General features: G+C 35.9%; 2 protein-coding genes and 1 long non-coding RNA gene across 5 annotated transcripts; 1 reads left to right on the forward strand and 2 right to left on the reverse strand.

Moving 5' to 3' along the window:
• Nucleotides 1-490: 490 nt before the first annotated feature.
• On the reverse strand, nt 491-1,502 carry LOC104089146 (putative non-specific lipid-transfer protein 14). Of its 2 annotated transcripts, none has more exons than XM_070199424.1 (2): nt 1,071-1,502; nt 491-814 (listed from the first exon to the last, which is right to left on the reverse strand). In XM_070199424.1, the coding sequence occupies exon 1, from the start codon at nt 1,422-1,424 to the stop codon at nt 1,074-1,076; it is 351 nt and encodes a 116-aa protein (XP_070055525.1). In that variant the 5' UTR covers nt 1,425-1,502; the 3' UTR covers nt 491-814; nt 1,071-1,073. The 2 variants fall into 2 exon arrangements, with proteins under 2 accessions (XP_070055525.1, XP_009592279.1); XM_009593984.4 differs by having other exon boundaries at nt 1,075-1,493.
• A 5,418-nt stretch (nt 1,503-6,920) lies between these two features.
• Nucleotides 6,921-10,291, reverse strand: LOC104102252 (RHOMBOID-like protein 2). Of its 2 annotated transcripts, XM_009609922.4 has the most exons (6): nt 9,892-10,291; nt 9,727-9,792; nt 8,112-8,275; nt 7,817-7,980; nt 7,402-7,652; nt 6,921-7,263 (listed from the first exon to the last, which is right to left on the reverse strand). In XM_009609922.4, exons 1-6 carry the CDS (start codon nt 9,993-9,995, stop codon nt 7,149-7,151), a joined length of 864 nt encoding a protein of 287 aa, XP_009608217.1. In that variant the 5' UTR covers nt 9,996-10,291; the 3' UTR covers nt 6,921-7,148. The 2 variants fall into 2 exon arrangements, with proteins under 2 accessions (XP_009608217.1, XP_009608216.1); XM_009609921.4 differs by having other exon boundaries at nt 9,727-10,286.
• Nucleotides 10,292-12,080: 1,789 nt separating this feature from the next.
• LOC108946185 (uncharacterized) lies at nt 12,081-13,091 on the forward strand. The gene is made up of 2 exons (XR_001970414.3): nt 12,081-12,267; nt 12,721-13,091. It is a non-coding gene; the product is annotated as an uncharacterized lncRNA (long non-coding RNA).
• Nucleotides 13,092-16,734: the final 3,643 nt, after the last annotated feature.

A 16,734-nucleotide genomic window follows, 5' to 3' on the forward strand; every position in this document is an offset into this window, starting at 1 on the left:
TAAAATGCCAAAAATACTAGTCTTTCGCATGCTCTTGAATGGGTATTGGCTAAAAAAGGCACTCCTTTGGAACCCAGCAACCCCACATGAAGCTGATCCCAAAGTTATACAGCTGCACTTTTTACTTTTCTCTTATGTTTTCTTGTGGATTTACCCAAGATGGTGACGTGCTAACAAACAAATTGGAACCCATGGATACTTTGATCGAGGCAAGTAAGGAGTAGCGAAAAAGTTAAACTAGTGGGTTGCTGCCTTTTTACTTTCTCCGTGGGTAAGAGACGAGACAAATTTTTATTCTAAAGAGCAAGTAGATTACTAATTTTTGTCATTTTTCTTTCTTTTGTTTTCAGTTTCATGTAAGGTTTTCTCCTATTTCTATTTTTTAGTTTTTGTAGAATTTCTTCTCTATAATGCATTGCATAGCCTGCTGTGAGTCAATGTTGAGCAGTCTACATATTGTTTATTTATTCACATCATTCTACTCCGCAAAGAAAGTGAACTAATCTTTGTTTAGTTTCCCTTGTAATACAATAGGGGGAGGAAGACATGATAGGTGCTTTAACTCAGCTCATGTGAAGGTTCATTTCTAGGTAGCAACAATGAGAAAGCAAAGGTAAAGTCCTTTAATAGTATGTGTGTCATTACGTGCTACTATCTCCTCCATGGAAAAAAAAGGAAAGAACAATATTTTCAGTACATTAAAAACAAAATACAAACTGTTATATATAGTAAGGTTGCTCTTCTTGATTAGAGTGAAGGTAAGTGTAATTCATTCTTCAGCATCACTTTCCAGAGACCATATTGTTATGAGACACTGCAAAGAGAGAAGAAAAGATTGATCAGACATTGTGATAAAACTATGAAATATTAACCACCAAGGTGTGTGGTGGATGGTTAGAATACCTCCACCTCTTAAGACAAAGTTTTCGGGTTTTCACCCCGGGAGTAGAGAACTTCTTTAACCAGAGCAAATCACGATTAATAGGACCAGTGGACCTTGAATATCGGATGGCTAAACCAACAAACAAAGTATGAAATATTAGGTGATAAGAAACTTATGGTTGTCTTACTTACTATTCACAGTCAGTGTTAGGGTCAATGGTGAAACCAAGAGAAACACCACAGAAACCAGGCAGAGTGGCAATGGCAGTAGCATTTGGGTTGTAAGTAGTAATAAGGTCCATCACGCATCTACAGACGGCCTGGCGCATCTCGGTGGAGCTAGCTATGTTGCTTAGGGTCGTCATAGCGACGCAGCATGGTGCACCTGGAGTTGGATCTGGTGTGCCATAGTTCACAAAGCTGGAGCATGCTGCTACCAGTGCTGTCACTGTGCTACATTCTTCAGCAGTTCCAGTGCCCTGAATTATTATGGCAACCCCCAAAACCATCACCATACACATTACAGATTTCTCTCTTGCCATTTCCTCCAATTTTCTTTACTTTTACCTTCTGAATTTTCCAAGTTACATGGTAACATTTCTTCTACTGGTGTCCCAAATAAATATTAGTCTGGTTGTTGTATAATGGAGAGCGTGTGACCATTTCATCCAGGTTGCATGACTCACTAGTCAGGTCTAACATGCATCCAACACTGGACTCTCAAGGGTTGTTCCATATGTAAGTAAACGTTTAGTCCTGGGCCTAATTAGTACTTCATTTTTCTTCTCTTTGTTCTGTTTATTTTCTTCTTTTCATTTCAAGCCGTAGAATCAACCGCTGATGTTTGTATCAGGGTAGGCTGCCTACATCACACACCCTTGGGATACGACCTTTCTCCAGACCCTGCGTGAAAGAGTAGCCTTGTGTGTAAGCACAGCAGTAAAAAGCGGAATGCTTCGCGCACCAGACTGTCCCTTATTTCCTTCTTTTTATCTCAGCATTACAAAAAAATATAGAAGTAAAGGCAAAAAGTGTTGAAATTGTCAAAAGTCCCACATCGGTGGATGACAATTTTGAACGGAAATTTCACCCTATAAAAGGAGGCCTAATGTTTAGGATTTAAGTACACCTCTCATTTGCCTTTTTATCTTCTTAAGGCATTTGTATCTTCTCTCTTTAGTATTATTTCACTTGTAATTTTGGAGTGGAATAAAATATTGATTGTGTACGAGGAAGTAGGCAAAATTGGCCGAACCTCGTAAATTCTGGTGTTCTTTTATTGTTGTCTTATTGTCTTGTTTATTATTTAGTGGTTGTCATAATTTTTGGTATAATAGTTGTGACTCATTCACACTATATACATTTGGCTTCCACAACAATTGGTATCAGAGCCAAGGTACTATCTAAGTATGCTCTGTGGTTGCAGCATAGTCTGATCTTCCACATCAGAAAAGATCTATCTTGGTAACTGAGTCAAGGTTCTGTCTGAGTATGCTCTGTGGTTGCAGCTTAGTCTGATCTTCCATACCAGAAAGAAAATAATCTTGATTTGTGTCGTCAGCTACTAAATAATATTTGTGTCAAAATGGAAGATAATAAACAAGAAGAATCTACATCAAGTGTCAATAATACGTCATCGTTGGCATCTTCGCTTATGACAAGAATTGTGTCAAATGTGAAATTTGCGATAGAAATTTTTGATGGGTCAGGACATTTTGGGATGTGGCAAGGCGAGGTTCTAGATGTTCTTTTTCAACAAGGGCTAGATCTTGCCATTGAAGAAAAGAAGCCAAGTGTTATTGGAGAAGAAGATTGGAAAATTATCAATCGTGTTGCTTGCGGTACCATTCGATCCTACCTTGCTAGAGAGCAAAAATTCCATACACAAAGAAAACTTCTGCAAGTAAATTATGGAAAGAACTGGAGGATAAATTTTTGAAGAAAAACAGTCAAAATAAATTATACATGAAGAAGAGACTATTTCGCTTCTCCTATGTTCCTGGTACCACAATGAATGAACATACCACCAGTTTCAATAAGTTGGTCACAGATTTGCAAAATATGGATGCAACTTTTGATGATGATGACTTGACCTTGATGTTGTTAGGGTCACTTTCTAATAAGTACGAGCACCTTGAAACTACTCTACTCCATGGAAATGACAAAATTTCTCTCAGAGAAGTTTGTTCGGCTTTGTACAGCTATGAACAAAGAAAGGGAGAAAAACAGAAGGGCGGAGAAGGAGAAGCACTAATTGTGAGGGGTCGTCCTCAAAATCAAACGAGGACTAAGAAGGGAAGATCCAAGTCGAGATCTAGACCCAGCAAAGATGAATGTGCCTTTTGTCGAGAAAAGGGGCACTGGAAGAAAGACTGTCCGAAGTTGAAGAATAAGGCCAGACATAACAATGGAAAGGCCATTATGGATTCAAATGTAGCTGATTGTGATGATTCAGACTTCTCATTAGTTACAACAGAGTTATCAACATCATCAGACATATGGTTGATGGACTCGGCTTGTAGCTATCATATGTGTCCCAACAAGGACTGGTTCGTGAATTTTCAAGAAGGAGAATATGGAGTCATCCACACAGCGGATAACAGCCCTCTTACCTCATATGGCATTGGTTCAATAAGATTAAGAAGCCATGATGGAATGATCAGAATATTAACAGATGTTCGATATGTACCGGGTTTGAAGAAGAATCTCATCTCTGTGGGAGCCCTAGAATCAAAAGGGTTCAAAATCATTGCAGAAAATGGAGTGATGAGAATATGCTCCGGTGCACTAGTAGTAATGAAGGCCAATCAAAAGAACAATAACATGTACCGCTATCGTGGTAGTACAGTTATTGGGACAACGACAGTGACATCCAGTGATGACAAAGAGGCAGAAGCAACCAGGCTACAGCACATGCGCTTGGGATATGCTGGAGGGAAATCCTTGAAAGCTCTATCTGATCAAGGATTGTTAAAAGGCGTAAAGACTTGCAACTTGGAGTTTTGCGAGCATTGTGTCAAAGAGAAACAGACAAGGGTTAAATTTGGTACAGCGATCCATAATACTAAAAGCATTTTGGATTATGTACACTCTGATGTTTGGGGTTCTTCCAAAACACCTTCATTGGGTGGGAAGCACTATTTTGTAACCTTTGTTGATGATTTTTCCCGAAGAGTGTGGGTGTATACAATGAAGAGGAAAGATGAAGTGTTGGGAATTTTTCTTAAATGGAAGACGATGGTGGAGAATCAAACAGGCAGGAGGATCAAGTTGTATTCACACAGACAATGGAGGTGAATAAAAAATTGATCATTTCAATAAGGTCTGTGAAAATGATGGCATAGTCCGACACTTCACTGTCAGACATACACCACAACAGAATGGAGTGGCAGAACGTATGAACCGGACTTTACTGGAGAAGGTACGGTGTATGTTGTCCAATGCTGGCTTGGGCAAAGAATTTTGGGCTGAGACAATTACATATGCATGCCACCTCATTAATTGTCTACCATCTGCTGCTATTGATGGCAAGACACCATTTGAAAAATGGTATGGAAAATCTGCTGTAGATTATGACTCTTTGCACGTGTTTGGCTCAATTGCATACTATCATGTGAAAGAGTCAAAATTGGATCCGAGAGTAAAGAAGGCTATATTTATGGGGATTACTTCTGGAGTCAAAGGATGTCGTTTATGGTGTCCAGAGACAAGGAATATTATATTCAGCAGAGATGTTACCTTTGATGAATCTGCCATAACAGATAAGGTGGCAGTTGAAGATGTCAAACAAACTGGTGGTGCATCAAAGCAGGTGGAGTTTGAGGGAAAATTTATTTTTCCTATACAAGAAGCAGAGGAGGAAACTCATGAAGATTACCCTCTGGAAGAAGAGCCAGTAGAGAGGGAGATTCCAACTCAGGAACCTCGACAACAACTTGAATCAATAGCAACCAGCAGGCCAAAAAGGATAATAACGAAACCTGTTCGTCTCATAGAGACAGTTGCTTGTGCAACCTCAATTGTAGCTGATGGTGTTCCTACCACTTATAAAGATGCAATCCAAAGTTCAGAAGAAGATAAGTGGAGGATTGCCATGAATGAAGAAATGCAGTCCCTTCATCAGAATCATACATGGAAATTGGCCAATCTCCCGAAGGGAAAGAAAATAATTGGGTGCAAATGGGTATTTGCAAAGAAAGAAGGATTTCCTAACCAAGAAAATATTCGCTACAAAGCAAGATTGGTGGCCAAAGGATATGCTCAGAAGGAGGGAATTGATTACAATGAAGTATTTTCTCCAGTTATAAAATATTCCTCCATTAGAATTATGTTGGCTTTGGTAGCACAGTTGGATTTGGAACTAGTTCAGATGGATGTAAAAACTGTATTTTTACATGAAAACTTGGAGGAGGAAATCTACATGAATCAGCCAGAAGGATTCAAAGTTGCTGAAAAAGAAAATATGGTATGCAAACTTGAAAAATCGTTGTACGGATTGAAACAATCTTTTAGATAATGGTACAAGCAATTTGACAAGTTTATGTTGCGGTAAGGGTACATGAGAAGCAAATACGATCATTGTGTGTATTTGCGCAAACTTAATGATGGTTCCTTTGTATATCTTCTCCTATATGTTGATGATATGTTGATAACTTCCAAGAATTCGGAAGAAATTGATAAGTTGAAGATTCAACTGAAAGAGGAGCTCGAGAAGAAGGATCTGGGTGAGGCAAAGAAAATTCTTGGCATGGAGATAATAAGAGATAGACGTTCAAAGAAACTCTGTTTATCTCAGAAAGAATATTTGAAGAGATTACTACAGTGTTTTGGCATAGATAAGAAGACTAAGCCAATTAGTACGCCACTTACTCCCCATTTTAAGCTAAGTACTACTATGTTGCCAAAGGATGAAACTGAACAGGAGTATATGTCAAGGGTACCATACGCAAATGTTGTTGGTAGCTTGATGTATGCAATGGTTTGTACGAGACCTGACATTTTACAAGCCGTTGGAGTTATTAGCAGATATATGCATAATCCAGGAAAGGAGCATTGGCAAGCTGTGAAATGGATTCTACGGTATATTCATAGTACTGTAGATGTTGGGTTAATTTTTGAGCAGGAAGGCAATCGGTCTGTAGTTGGATATTGTGACTCAGATTTTGCGGGTGATCTGGACAAACGAAGGTCAACTACTGGTTATGTGTTTACTTTTGCAAAGGCACCAGTTAGTCGGGAGTCTACTTTGCAGTCAATAGTTGCTTTGTCTACAACAGAGGCAGAGTACATGGCTATTACAGAGGCTGTGAAGGAGGCAATTTGGCTTCAGGGGTTGCTAAAGGAGCTTGGTATTGAACAAAAAAATATTATAATTTTTTGTGATAGTCAAAGTGCTATTCAATTAGCGAAGAACCAAGTTTATCATGCAAGGACGAAGCACATTGATGTTCGGTATCATTTCGTACGAGAAATCATAGAAGAAGGTGGAGTCACGGTGAAGAAAATTCATACTACGGAGAACCCTGCTGATATGCTGACAAAAGTGGTGACTGCGGTCAAGTTTCAACATTGTTTGGATTTGATCAACATTGTTGAACACTAAAGATTGAAGATGAAGACACAACCAAAATTTGTTATTGAGAGAAAATTGAAGATGTGGAATTTTGCCAAGGTGGAGATTTGTTGAAATTGTCAAAAGTCCCACATCGGTGGATGACAATTTTGAATGAGAATTTCACCCTATAAAAGGAGGCCTAATGTTTAGGATTTAAGTACACCTCTCATTTGCCTTTTTTATTTTCTTAAGGCATTTGTATCTTCTCTCTTTAGTATTATTTCACTTGTAATTTTAGAGTGGAATAAAATATTAATTGTGTCCGAGGAAGTAGACAAAAATGGACGAACCTCGTAAATTCTGGTATTCTTTTATTGTTGTCTTATTATCTTGTTTATTATTTAGTGGTTGTCATAATTTTTGGTATAATAGTTGTGACTCATTCACACTATATACATTTGGCTTCCGCAACAAAAAGCAAATATGATTCAAAAGCCATCTAATTTTATCCAAGGCAAAATTATCAACAAGAATTATCTAATGAGAATCTGTCTATTTAGTAGGGGGGGAACCGTAATAATGACACGAACTAAATCTAGATATCTAGTGCTAAAAACTAAAAAGAGGAAAACATGCTAAAAGAAATAATGATCTAATGACTGCTTCACAGGCCAAAGTGGAAAATTCTTCAAGCCAAACTTTGCAACCATCTCTAATTTCCGTCACACTTCCATTTAGAGGTGGGAACACAGCTTAGGTAGTGACACCAGTGACAATGATCATATCCATTAGCCCCTCGGAATAGCATCACAAGCCCGACAATAAACCTGCATTTTGAAGCACAAACAGATAATCTGATCAGGGGCATCCGATATTTCTTTCAGATGAAAAAGAAGTATGACCAATAGTAACTGTATATACTCATAATACTACTTGTAGAGCCAAAGTAGAATGTTAAGACTAACCCTGCTACCAGCAGCATCAGAGAAAGCAGCCCCAATACGTATTGGTAACCCTTGTATTTGGAATTCACACGAACACCAGCTGGACGATTCTGACGTTCCATCCACCCTAGTTGAGGATGTGGAAGCAGAATAAAACCAAGGAGAAATCCAGTCAAGAATCCACCAATGTGAGCAAAATTATCCACATGAGGCAAGATTCCAACTGCTAGGTTGATCACAACTATCACCAAAAGCGTCAACAGTGCACAAACCTATGGAAACATCAAAAGGACGATAAGCAGAAATGGTGCAACGTTCTTATTCCACCCTATAGTTTCTAATAGGGACATTATCTGAACCTTTTTTCAAATTAAATTGGCTTAGAAAATGATTCCTGTAACCATTGTTTTGGAAACCAATGACTAGAATTACAAACCTTGTTCGTGTAAATTGACCAGTTCGTGATAAGCTCCGAAAGCATAGCGCCAAGTAGGCCAAAGAGTGCCCCTGAAGCACCAACAGAGATGCTCCTCTGAATAAACAAGGAAGAAAGTATGCTCCCACCAACACCTGAAAATAAGTATATAATTCCAATGCGCACTGCAAAAGAAAAGACCAGTTTTAACTGAGTATATAATTGCATTCAGGAGGCAAGTGAAAGAATTCAGTATAAAAACGAAAAATATGAGAGGGAAAATCCAAAACTGCGAAGAGCATAACATATAACATACCAAAGCCACATTGTTGTTCAAGGCGTATGCCAATAATTACAAGACTCAACATATTTGCAATCAGATGAATAACACCAGCATGTAACCAGATACATGTGATAAGCCTCCATCCTTGATGCTGATGGACCACTTTCTTCCACTCAAGAGCGCCCAGCCTCTGTAACCTTCAGCAAGAACAAAACATATATTTTACCAAAGGCATTTCTCCATCCTAATATAGCAATTTATATTTTGGGTAGAAACACTTTAAACTCTGTATATCCGATAATTTCTTAAACACAAAGGAGAAAAAGAATCACTTCCAAAAGCACCAACTCAAGAAACCAGAATTAACATAGATGTAGAAAGTAAAACCTTAAATAGCTAGAAACACTGATGCCTTGTCAAAGTTTGCTCTATTCAATAAGGGAGAAGTCTTTGCATGCACCAACTTGAGGCATGCAAATAAAGAGTAGGGATAACTCCCTCCAGGTGCACTCAAATTGGAGGAAGGACCCCATAATAAGTTTCTTCAAGAATTGCTGGATGTTAGTTAACTCTCTGATTCCGCTATGTGCAAAGCACATGAGTAGGTTGACAATCAGTGTAAAAATTCTCAAACTGTGATCAGGGGAGGATTTAGGGGGACGGAAGGGGTTCACCCGAAATCCCCTTCGCCAAAAAATTACACTCTATATATAAAGCAAAATCTATTTTTTATCTTTATATATTATGTTTTGAATTCCTTTGACACAACCCAAAAGCATAGCTTAGTGGTCAAGGGGGTTCAAAACCTTGATGAGATAATTGGTTCAATTCCCACTAGCTACAATCTCTTTTAATTTTTTAACTTTTTTTTTAACCCCCTTAATGGAAATCTTGCCTCCGTCATGATTCCAATCCTCTGTATCTATTAGCTGACCAGTTTAGGATAAATGTATAGCTGACTTAATATATCAGTCCATCTTTGGGCTGATTGAACTCAAAGTCGTAACAAGTGGAAATAACTAAATGAAAGTATTACCACAATGAAAAACATACTCGCCCCATTAGCATGCATATAACGGAGCAACCAGCCCCCTTCAACATCTCTCATAATGTGTTCTAGGCTCTTAATCAATCAAACCAAAGTCCATAAAAATAACAAATAAATTTCCTGGTCCATGAAGATGTAATTAAATTTATATGGGCCATGTAGAGGAACTGGTGCATGTGACATGGCCAATGTTAAACAGCAGGAATCTGCTCACTAGTCACGTCAAACAGCAAAGAAACACAAATTTCACATGCATAATTCAAAGCCAGAAAAGTCCCACACAGCAGGTACTTCAACCAGGTAATGGGAAGCTTAAACAAAAACTGCACAAATATTCAAGAAATAATTCATATTGAAGCCAACCCTTAAGCAATCCTGTAAATTCTAGGGTCGAAAACACAAGAAACAGTTACTGAAAAGAAAATCCTATAAACAGACCAAATACAGCTAGGAATTGTATCTCCACCTGCTTAATCCTATAGTAAACAAGTTAAAGACACAAACTTTAACCAAAAAAAAGTCTCAAATTATCTCAAGAGTACATAAATTTACAGAAATTGCAACATGGGGTATTAAAAGAAAATTAAAATTGATGCTTACGTTGAAGAAGAAGGACCAAAGAGAGGATTTTCTCTTAACGGCTGGAAAGAGAACCTTCCAAGAAACCTAGCGACACAGCCCGAATTATCATGCTTAGGGCAATTGTTAAAATACATGACAACAACGAACATAACAACGTTAGCCACCACAAACAAAGGGATCAACCAAGAAATCCATGTTGTATCTCTGTGATCTTCAACTGCATACGCGGAAGCATAATTCCTTCCCCTGTCTTTTTCTCCCCTACTTTCTATATCTCCTCCTCTCATCTCTCTGTCGTTTTCTTGTTTTCTTTTCCGAACTTTTAACTCAAAACTACTGTTATATATTTAAATACCTAACAAAAGGATATGTTAGCGTTAGAATTTGATGGAGTAAGTAATGGGGTTTAATGGGGGAAGAACGTGGGTTGTGTAAAGAGAGAGAGAGAGAGAGAGAGAAACAGGGGAGTAGTTGTTAATATTGTTGTTTCTGCTGATGAAGTGAAGATCGTGGGAAAAAGCAAGAGAGTGACCCACGGATAATGGGATTATGACTTGATTTTAGTCAGTTTAGTGCGTTTCAGTTTTGTGGTTTTGTTAATATATCTTGCTTAATAGAGTGTTATTAAGCAAATTAATAATGGGTGGACCATTAGAATTTATAGGAGATTAGAGAACAAAAAGAGTTTTTGTTTAACCCAAAAAGCTACGGAGACTACTTTGGGAAGATTTCTGAAACCGGTAATATATGGGTTTTGGGCTTTTGATTAGACTTGCTTTTATTGGAAATATTCGCATTTTTGTAACTTTTTATATTATTAATATGTGAAAATAGCATCCATTTTTGGACTAATAATTAAAAAATAATCAGTGTTTGTAAAATCATTGAAACAAAATTAATATTTTGCTGTAACACGAAAAGTTCCAGCATAATATACTGGAGATTGGTACACCATGTGTATGAACTTCCAATATATTATACTGGAAGTTCACATGTAAAAAATTTGAACTCCAATATATTATGTTAGAATATTTTCTGAATTTTGAACATTGTTTTCGTTCAAATTTATCTTTACATGAAAAGTGACTAAATTTCGATTAATTTTAAAATTGTGGCTATTTTTGAATTTCATTATTAATCGTGGTTACTAAAAATAATTGTCTCAAACTATTTTTCTCTTTAGATGTTCCAGACAAAGTTATATATCTTTTTCCCTTTTTATCCTTAGTAATAATTATCCTTGGAGACTATAAACTCTTAACTTTATTCAAATACCAATGAACAAAGATTAAATATTAATACATAAATAAGGGTAAAGTAGTTAAAATCTTATTCTAATTAATTTTTTATAAGGAAAATGTATAAAAGAATCAAAGACAGATAATATGAGACGGATGGAGTTAAACCTTTTTTTTTTTTAAGTAACTAGATAAGCCGTTATCAAAATTGAGAAGGACAACTGGCGAGGAAATTCAGGAAACATAGTAACAAAATACATGGTGCATGACGTGATTGTTTATCGGGATATTGGTCACGGTAATCATTCGCAGCTCAAAACAAGTTTTAATTGGCCTGGTATGATTCTTTTTTCTTCTTCTTTTTAATAATTTAATTTAGTCATAATAAAAAGAAAGGTTCTTGTAATAATTCAAAATTTGTAAGTACAAGCATGGAAGAGCGAAGCGTTATAGTTTTATTCATAATAATTGATTTATGTTTTAATATTTCTAGCTTAATAAAGATTTACATTTGAAAACACATTCAAAACTCTAACCGCGGAGGCATTCTTCCCCTTGCCTTGGCCTACAAATAAAAAAATGTGCATTATAGCCTATGCATGCGAGCAGCTTCACCACTTGAAATATTTATTGCACGGTCTCTGTAAGTTAGACCAGTTAGGCTGCAACACTAAGCCACAAGAAAATCTTCCAAGTCTTGTCATGTCAAATAGAAGATGGAGATGAATAGAAGAGACAAAAAACGGAAGCTTGTAGATGCCCAAAGAAAGAAGCATATCCATATACTATAAGATATAGGAGTATCATATTTTATTTATCATCCGTGGCTTCCAGGATAGCATTTCAAGTTACGTGTCCCAATTGCAAGGAAACAGTGAGAGGGGGTTAAGCACAACTTACAGCTATTTGTAACACGTGAACGCCTTAAAACAAACTAACTTGATTCCTTTTGCACCTTTGTTAGTTGTTATTAGAGTTTTTGGCAAAAATAACCTTGAATTATAGCCCAAACCTAAAGTACATCCCTGTGATGTTTTAGTGAAAAAAAAATATCCTTAAACTATTTAAACTATTGCAAGAATCATTCTTTCCTTAATTTTTGTCAAGAAAACTAAGGGATAAGCAAAAGAGCATGCCAAACACGTGAGTTTTCCCCTAAAATTTTCAAGAATGTCCCTCCTGTCCATCGTCTTCCACCTTCACAAAAAAAGATACATCAAAAAATAAAGTTTCTTTCCATATGAACTTCAGAGAATTATCTAGGGCATATTCCCGAGCAAAAAGAGAAGCAAGGGCTATTGTTTCACGCCTCACAAACAAGGTAAAGAATCAATAGTCAAAAAGTTAGAGATTTTTCAATTCTATTGAGATTTTTGCTATATCTCAAACTGAATTAGTTGGTTAATGTATTTGCTTTTTACCGTACGTCTTCTCACTTTAATTTGACAAAGATTACTGCATGTGTAAAGGACAATTAGAAGTAACCATGTCCCTTACTTGTTTGTTGAAATGTCAGAAAGATATACTAAATTTTTTTTCCTCGTTCTGGTTTGAATAAACCCAATGTTGCACTCATTTTGCCCCCAAAAGAAAATATTGGAGAAGAGGATATTAGTTTAGAAGTTCTTCATCTAGAATTAGAATTGTTAGTTTCAGAAGTCTACATTCGATAACTACATTTTCTGCCGCAAAAGAAAATATTTTTCTAGTTACAAGTTTACATCAAAGACCATTTCATTCGGAAAGATATTTAAATTTTTTCTCTTTGTTGCAGCAACGGTGGAATAGCATAATGTAAGATCCTTCATGTGATTCAAAATCTCTCAGGAAAAGTGGTTGATCGCGAAGTATAATTTAAAGATCGTTGCAACAATGAGAAGCAAATTGGAGAAATTGGATGTCGCGGTTAAACAAGAGCAACGAATAGTCTTAAAATTCGAGAGAAGAATTGAGAAATGAAAGAGAAAAAATTGAGGCAAAATCTGATTGTAATACTCGTTTATTTGCAGTTTTATATTAAATTTGTTATGTATGTACAAGTTCAATAAAAAGTATGTCTCGTTGCCTAAGAGTATCATTTTGTTTCTTCTGACAAGTGCACTAATACCACTAATTCTGTTATAAGAAAAATCAAATTATGATGGATGTCTATCTTCCTCCATGATCTTTCTCTCAAATACTTAATGACATATTGAATGACACATTTCTTCAGTTTTCATGCCTATATAAAGGTATTGTAATAGATGGAAAGAACATACAATTTAAAAAGAATAAATTCTCTTCCTTCCCTCTATCTCCATTTCTTGTTCATATTTTACTAAATTACTTTTATTTCATAACATGTTATCAATACGAGACTCTACCGTCTCAATAAGCTCTTTGAGAAGACTAAGGTATAATTTTTCTCCTCTTTTAATTATGACTGATATTATGAAAAGAAAGTTCGTTGCCCTTGAAATTTCGGGCAAGAACTATATGACATGGGTGTTGGATACTGAAATCCATTTAGATGCAATGGGTCTTTGAGACGCCATTAAAGATAGAAATAAAGTATTTATCAGTTAACTTTTCATTTTCGTTAATAGTTAAAACCAATGAAAAACTAGCAACAAGGGACACCTTTATACCCTTTACTACTTGATACCTTTAGACCATCACACTAGCACCAGCAAGAGGCAATAATGAGAAGGGAAAAACAACAAAAAAAAGCAAAAAAAAAACAACAATAATTTTCAGCAAAAAGATTCAGCTGAAGGATCAATATTTTTGGAGAATAATATATCATTTTCGTCCAAGGTATAATCAGAATCTTCAAAATTATCATCATGAGAATCATCACTATTTGCTCTCCTACATCAATTGTTGGCAAATAATTCATTTCTGTTTCCTCGTAATATTGATTTTCATCATCATAGAAATTCAAATGTTCAAAATATATCTCAACTACTCTATCCTTTGGAATGCAACTAGCAACTCTAGCAGCTTCACTGTTGCTCTCGACTAACCGAATCTTATAAAGGTTTAAACTATACTTGTGCCAAAACACCACTGACTCCTTGTCATAGCCACATTGCTCGGCCATATTCTTAAAATCTGATAGTTGTATCGTTTTCCCATTTACATAGTCAAAGTATTTCACTTTTTCACCTATGTAGCCTCTTGTTGGTGTATGCACAAACGATCCACCATGGTGTACTTTGATTGTAAAAAGTGAGGCCTCAGAGATAGGATCTGCACATAAATATGAATATATAAATCCAACAAAGAAAAATTAAAATACCAGAATTCTATATCAAACAAAAAAGTTATTAGAACTTTGCAAAATCTATAGTAATTGCATAAATTATTGTGAAAGTTATTGTGTATAATACTAGATAATCATCACTAGCAGATAATATGTTCAATAACATAGACTTAGGTCTTGAATATTAATAATACAATAGTTGGGTGTGGATGATCGGCCACTTAGACATCGAGCCAACATTCTTTCTATTGTTTCTTTTACTTCAACTCACAATATCTGATGCTTTAAAGAGTGAAGAAATTCCGTTTGAGAAATAGCAAAAATCGTTATAGAATTGGAACAGCTCTAACTTTTTTGACTATTGATTCTTTACCTTATTTGTGAGGCGTGAAACAATAGCCCTTGCTTCTCTTTTTGCTCAGGAGTTTGCCCTAGATAATTTTTTGCATTTCATAGGGAAATAAGCTTTTATTTTTGAAGCCTTAATCTTTTTTTGTGAAGGTGGAAGATGATTGGGCGGGAGGAGCACTCTTAGAAATTTTAGGAGTAAACCCACGTGCTTGATATGCTCTTTTGCTTAGCCGTTAGTTTTTTTCTCTTTTGCTTAGCCGTTAGTTTTTTTGACAAAAACTAACGGAATGATGATTCTTGCAATAGCTTAAATAGTACAAGGATATTTTTTGTTCACTAAAGTATTACAAGGATGTATCTTAGGTTTGGGCCATAGTTCAAGGATGCTTTTTGCCAAAAACTCTTGTTATTGCTACCATTTTCTTAGTTCTTTTTGTGGAGAAGCTGATCGATGACTATCAAATACGCCACCTCCTTAATTTTCTTAATTAAAAAAAATGAGTGCCTCGGAGGGAGTTTGTTCTGGCAGCAGAATCACTGCTGGAAAATGTCAATATTTCGACCACTATTTCCGTCGAAAATCGGTCGGAAATTAATTATTTCTGATGGATTTTCGACGAAAATGAAGTGGTCGGAATATAGATGGTTGCAAAATATATTCGACCAACATAATCGAAAATTTGCAACCAAAACAGTCGCAAAGAAGAAAAATTGAGTGACCGTAATAAATTCAACTTTTGCGACCGATTTGACCGGTAACTTTATGAACGAATCTGTCGCAGATTTAAATTGAATATTAATATTTTTAATTATTTCCAACCGATTTGGTCGGTACATTTAATAATTAATTTAAATAATTTCATCATTTCTGACCAAATAGGTCGGAAAGATTAAAATTAAATTAATAAATATTTAAATTTTCCGACCAATTCAGTCGTAAATCTGGAAATTCCCAGTTAAGTTTTCCGACCAAAGTAGTCGTAAAATCTGAAAATTTTTAGTAGAATACTGCTGCATTTTAAGCTACACCACCTGCAATTCAAAATCAATCATTCAACGTAACATGTGTCACAATTGCTCAAGCAATTGAACACAAAACATCAAATACCAAACTACGAAACTATACAACACTTTCAAACAAGTGTAAACACATCTATTAAAATATATTAAAGTATAAAAACTTCAACCGAATGATATTCAAGTCTAAAACACATAATCCAAATGTAAAACGAACCAAGCCGAAATAAATAAAGTCTAAATATCATATTACATTCAAAATTACTACCGATCCTTATCTGTTTCAGTCTCCTCATTGTTAGATTCTTCCATTGTACATTATTTTCCATGGTTTGCCATGAATGTCCTCATCATACTTATTGTTTCTTGAGCATTATTCCATTATTGAGATAATTCATTGATTTGTGTTCGCATTGTCACAATTACTTCGGGTGAAGCAGAAGCACCACTAAATAATGAGACTGGACGATTGGACGACGACTGCACTCCAAGTTCGTAGACTCTACCTTTATTTATTTTCATGAGAAATTGTCACGACCCAATTTTCTTTATAGGCCGTGAGGGCGCCAAACGTCGCCGCTAGGTAAGCCAACGTTGAACTAAACCATGTTATTTCTCTTTTAATATGTTTTTCAAGTAATTAATTTTTATTTAATAATAAATTAAGGAGTGAGAAATTTAATAATTGAAATGAATACAACTGAATAGCAATCATGATGATATAAGTACTCCAAAACCATAAAGTCTACTAGTGTGTGTGCCAAGACCTGGTATCATAAGTGTATGAGCAACTAGTAGAATATACAAAACTCTAACTATTGTCCGAAATAAAGTAGACAGAATATAAATACAAAAGAGAGACTCTAGGGGCTGCAGAATGGCTCAGGAAGCAGCTCACCACTAGACCTCGGGATATCTGGGATGCGCGCCGGTGGGACTGCCAGATGCACCTGCCTCAGATCCTGCACGGTTAGTGCAGAAGTGTAGCGTGAGTACATAAACAATATGTACCTAGTAAGTATCAAGTATAACCTCGAAGAAGTAGTGACGAGGGGTCGACGTCGACACTTACTAAGGGCTAATAGTAAAGAAATACAGAATTCTAAATAAGCATGGGTTATGTAAATAATGACAATAACTCAATAACAAACAGAAAGTAAATAATCTTTTCACACA

Source organism: Nicotiana tomentosiformis, chromosome 3 (genome assembly GCF_000390325.3).
Source record: "Nicotiana tomentosiformis chromosome 3, ASM39032v3, whole genome shotgun sequence".
Taxonomy (NCBI): Eukaryota; Viridiplantae; Streptophyta; class Magnoliopsida; order Solanales; family Solanaceae; genus Nicotiana; species Nicotiana tomentosiformis.

What these genes read in the sequence shown, in the direction of transcription:
- LOC104102252 (XM_009609921.4), bottom strand. Translation starts at nt 9,995, where the DNA reads ATGAGAGGAGGAGATATAGAAAGTAGGGGAGAAAAAGACAGGGGAAGG. An exon ending in TTTGGTCCTTCTTCTTCAAC is followed by an intron (nt 8,276 to 9,726) that starts GTAAGCATCAAT and finishes TTCTTGCTGAAG; the next exon opens with GTTACAGAGGCTGGGCGCTC. An exon ending in TGAACAACAATGTGGCTTTG is followed by an intron (nt 7,981 to 8,111) that starts GTATGTTATATG and finishes TTTCTTTTGCAG; the next exon opens with TGCGCATTGGAATTATATAC.
- LOC104089146 (XM_009593984.4), bottom strand. Translation starts at nt 1,424, where the DNA reads ATGGCAAGAGAGAAATCTGTAATGTGTATGGTGATGGTTTTGGGGGTT.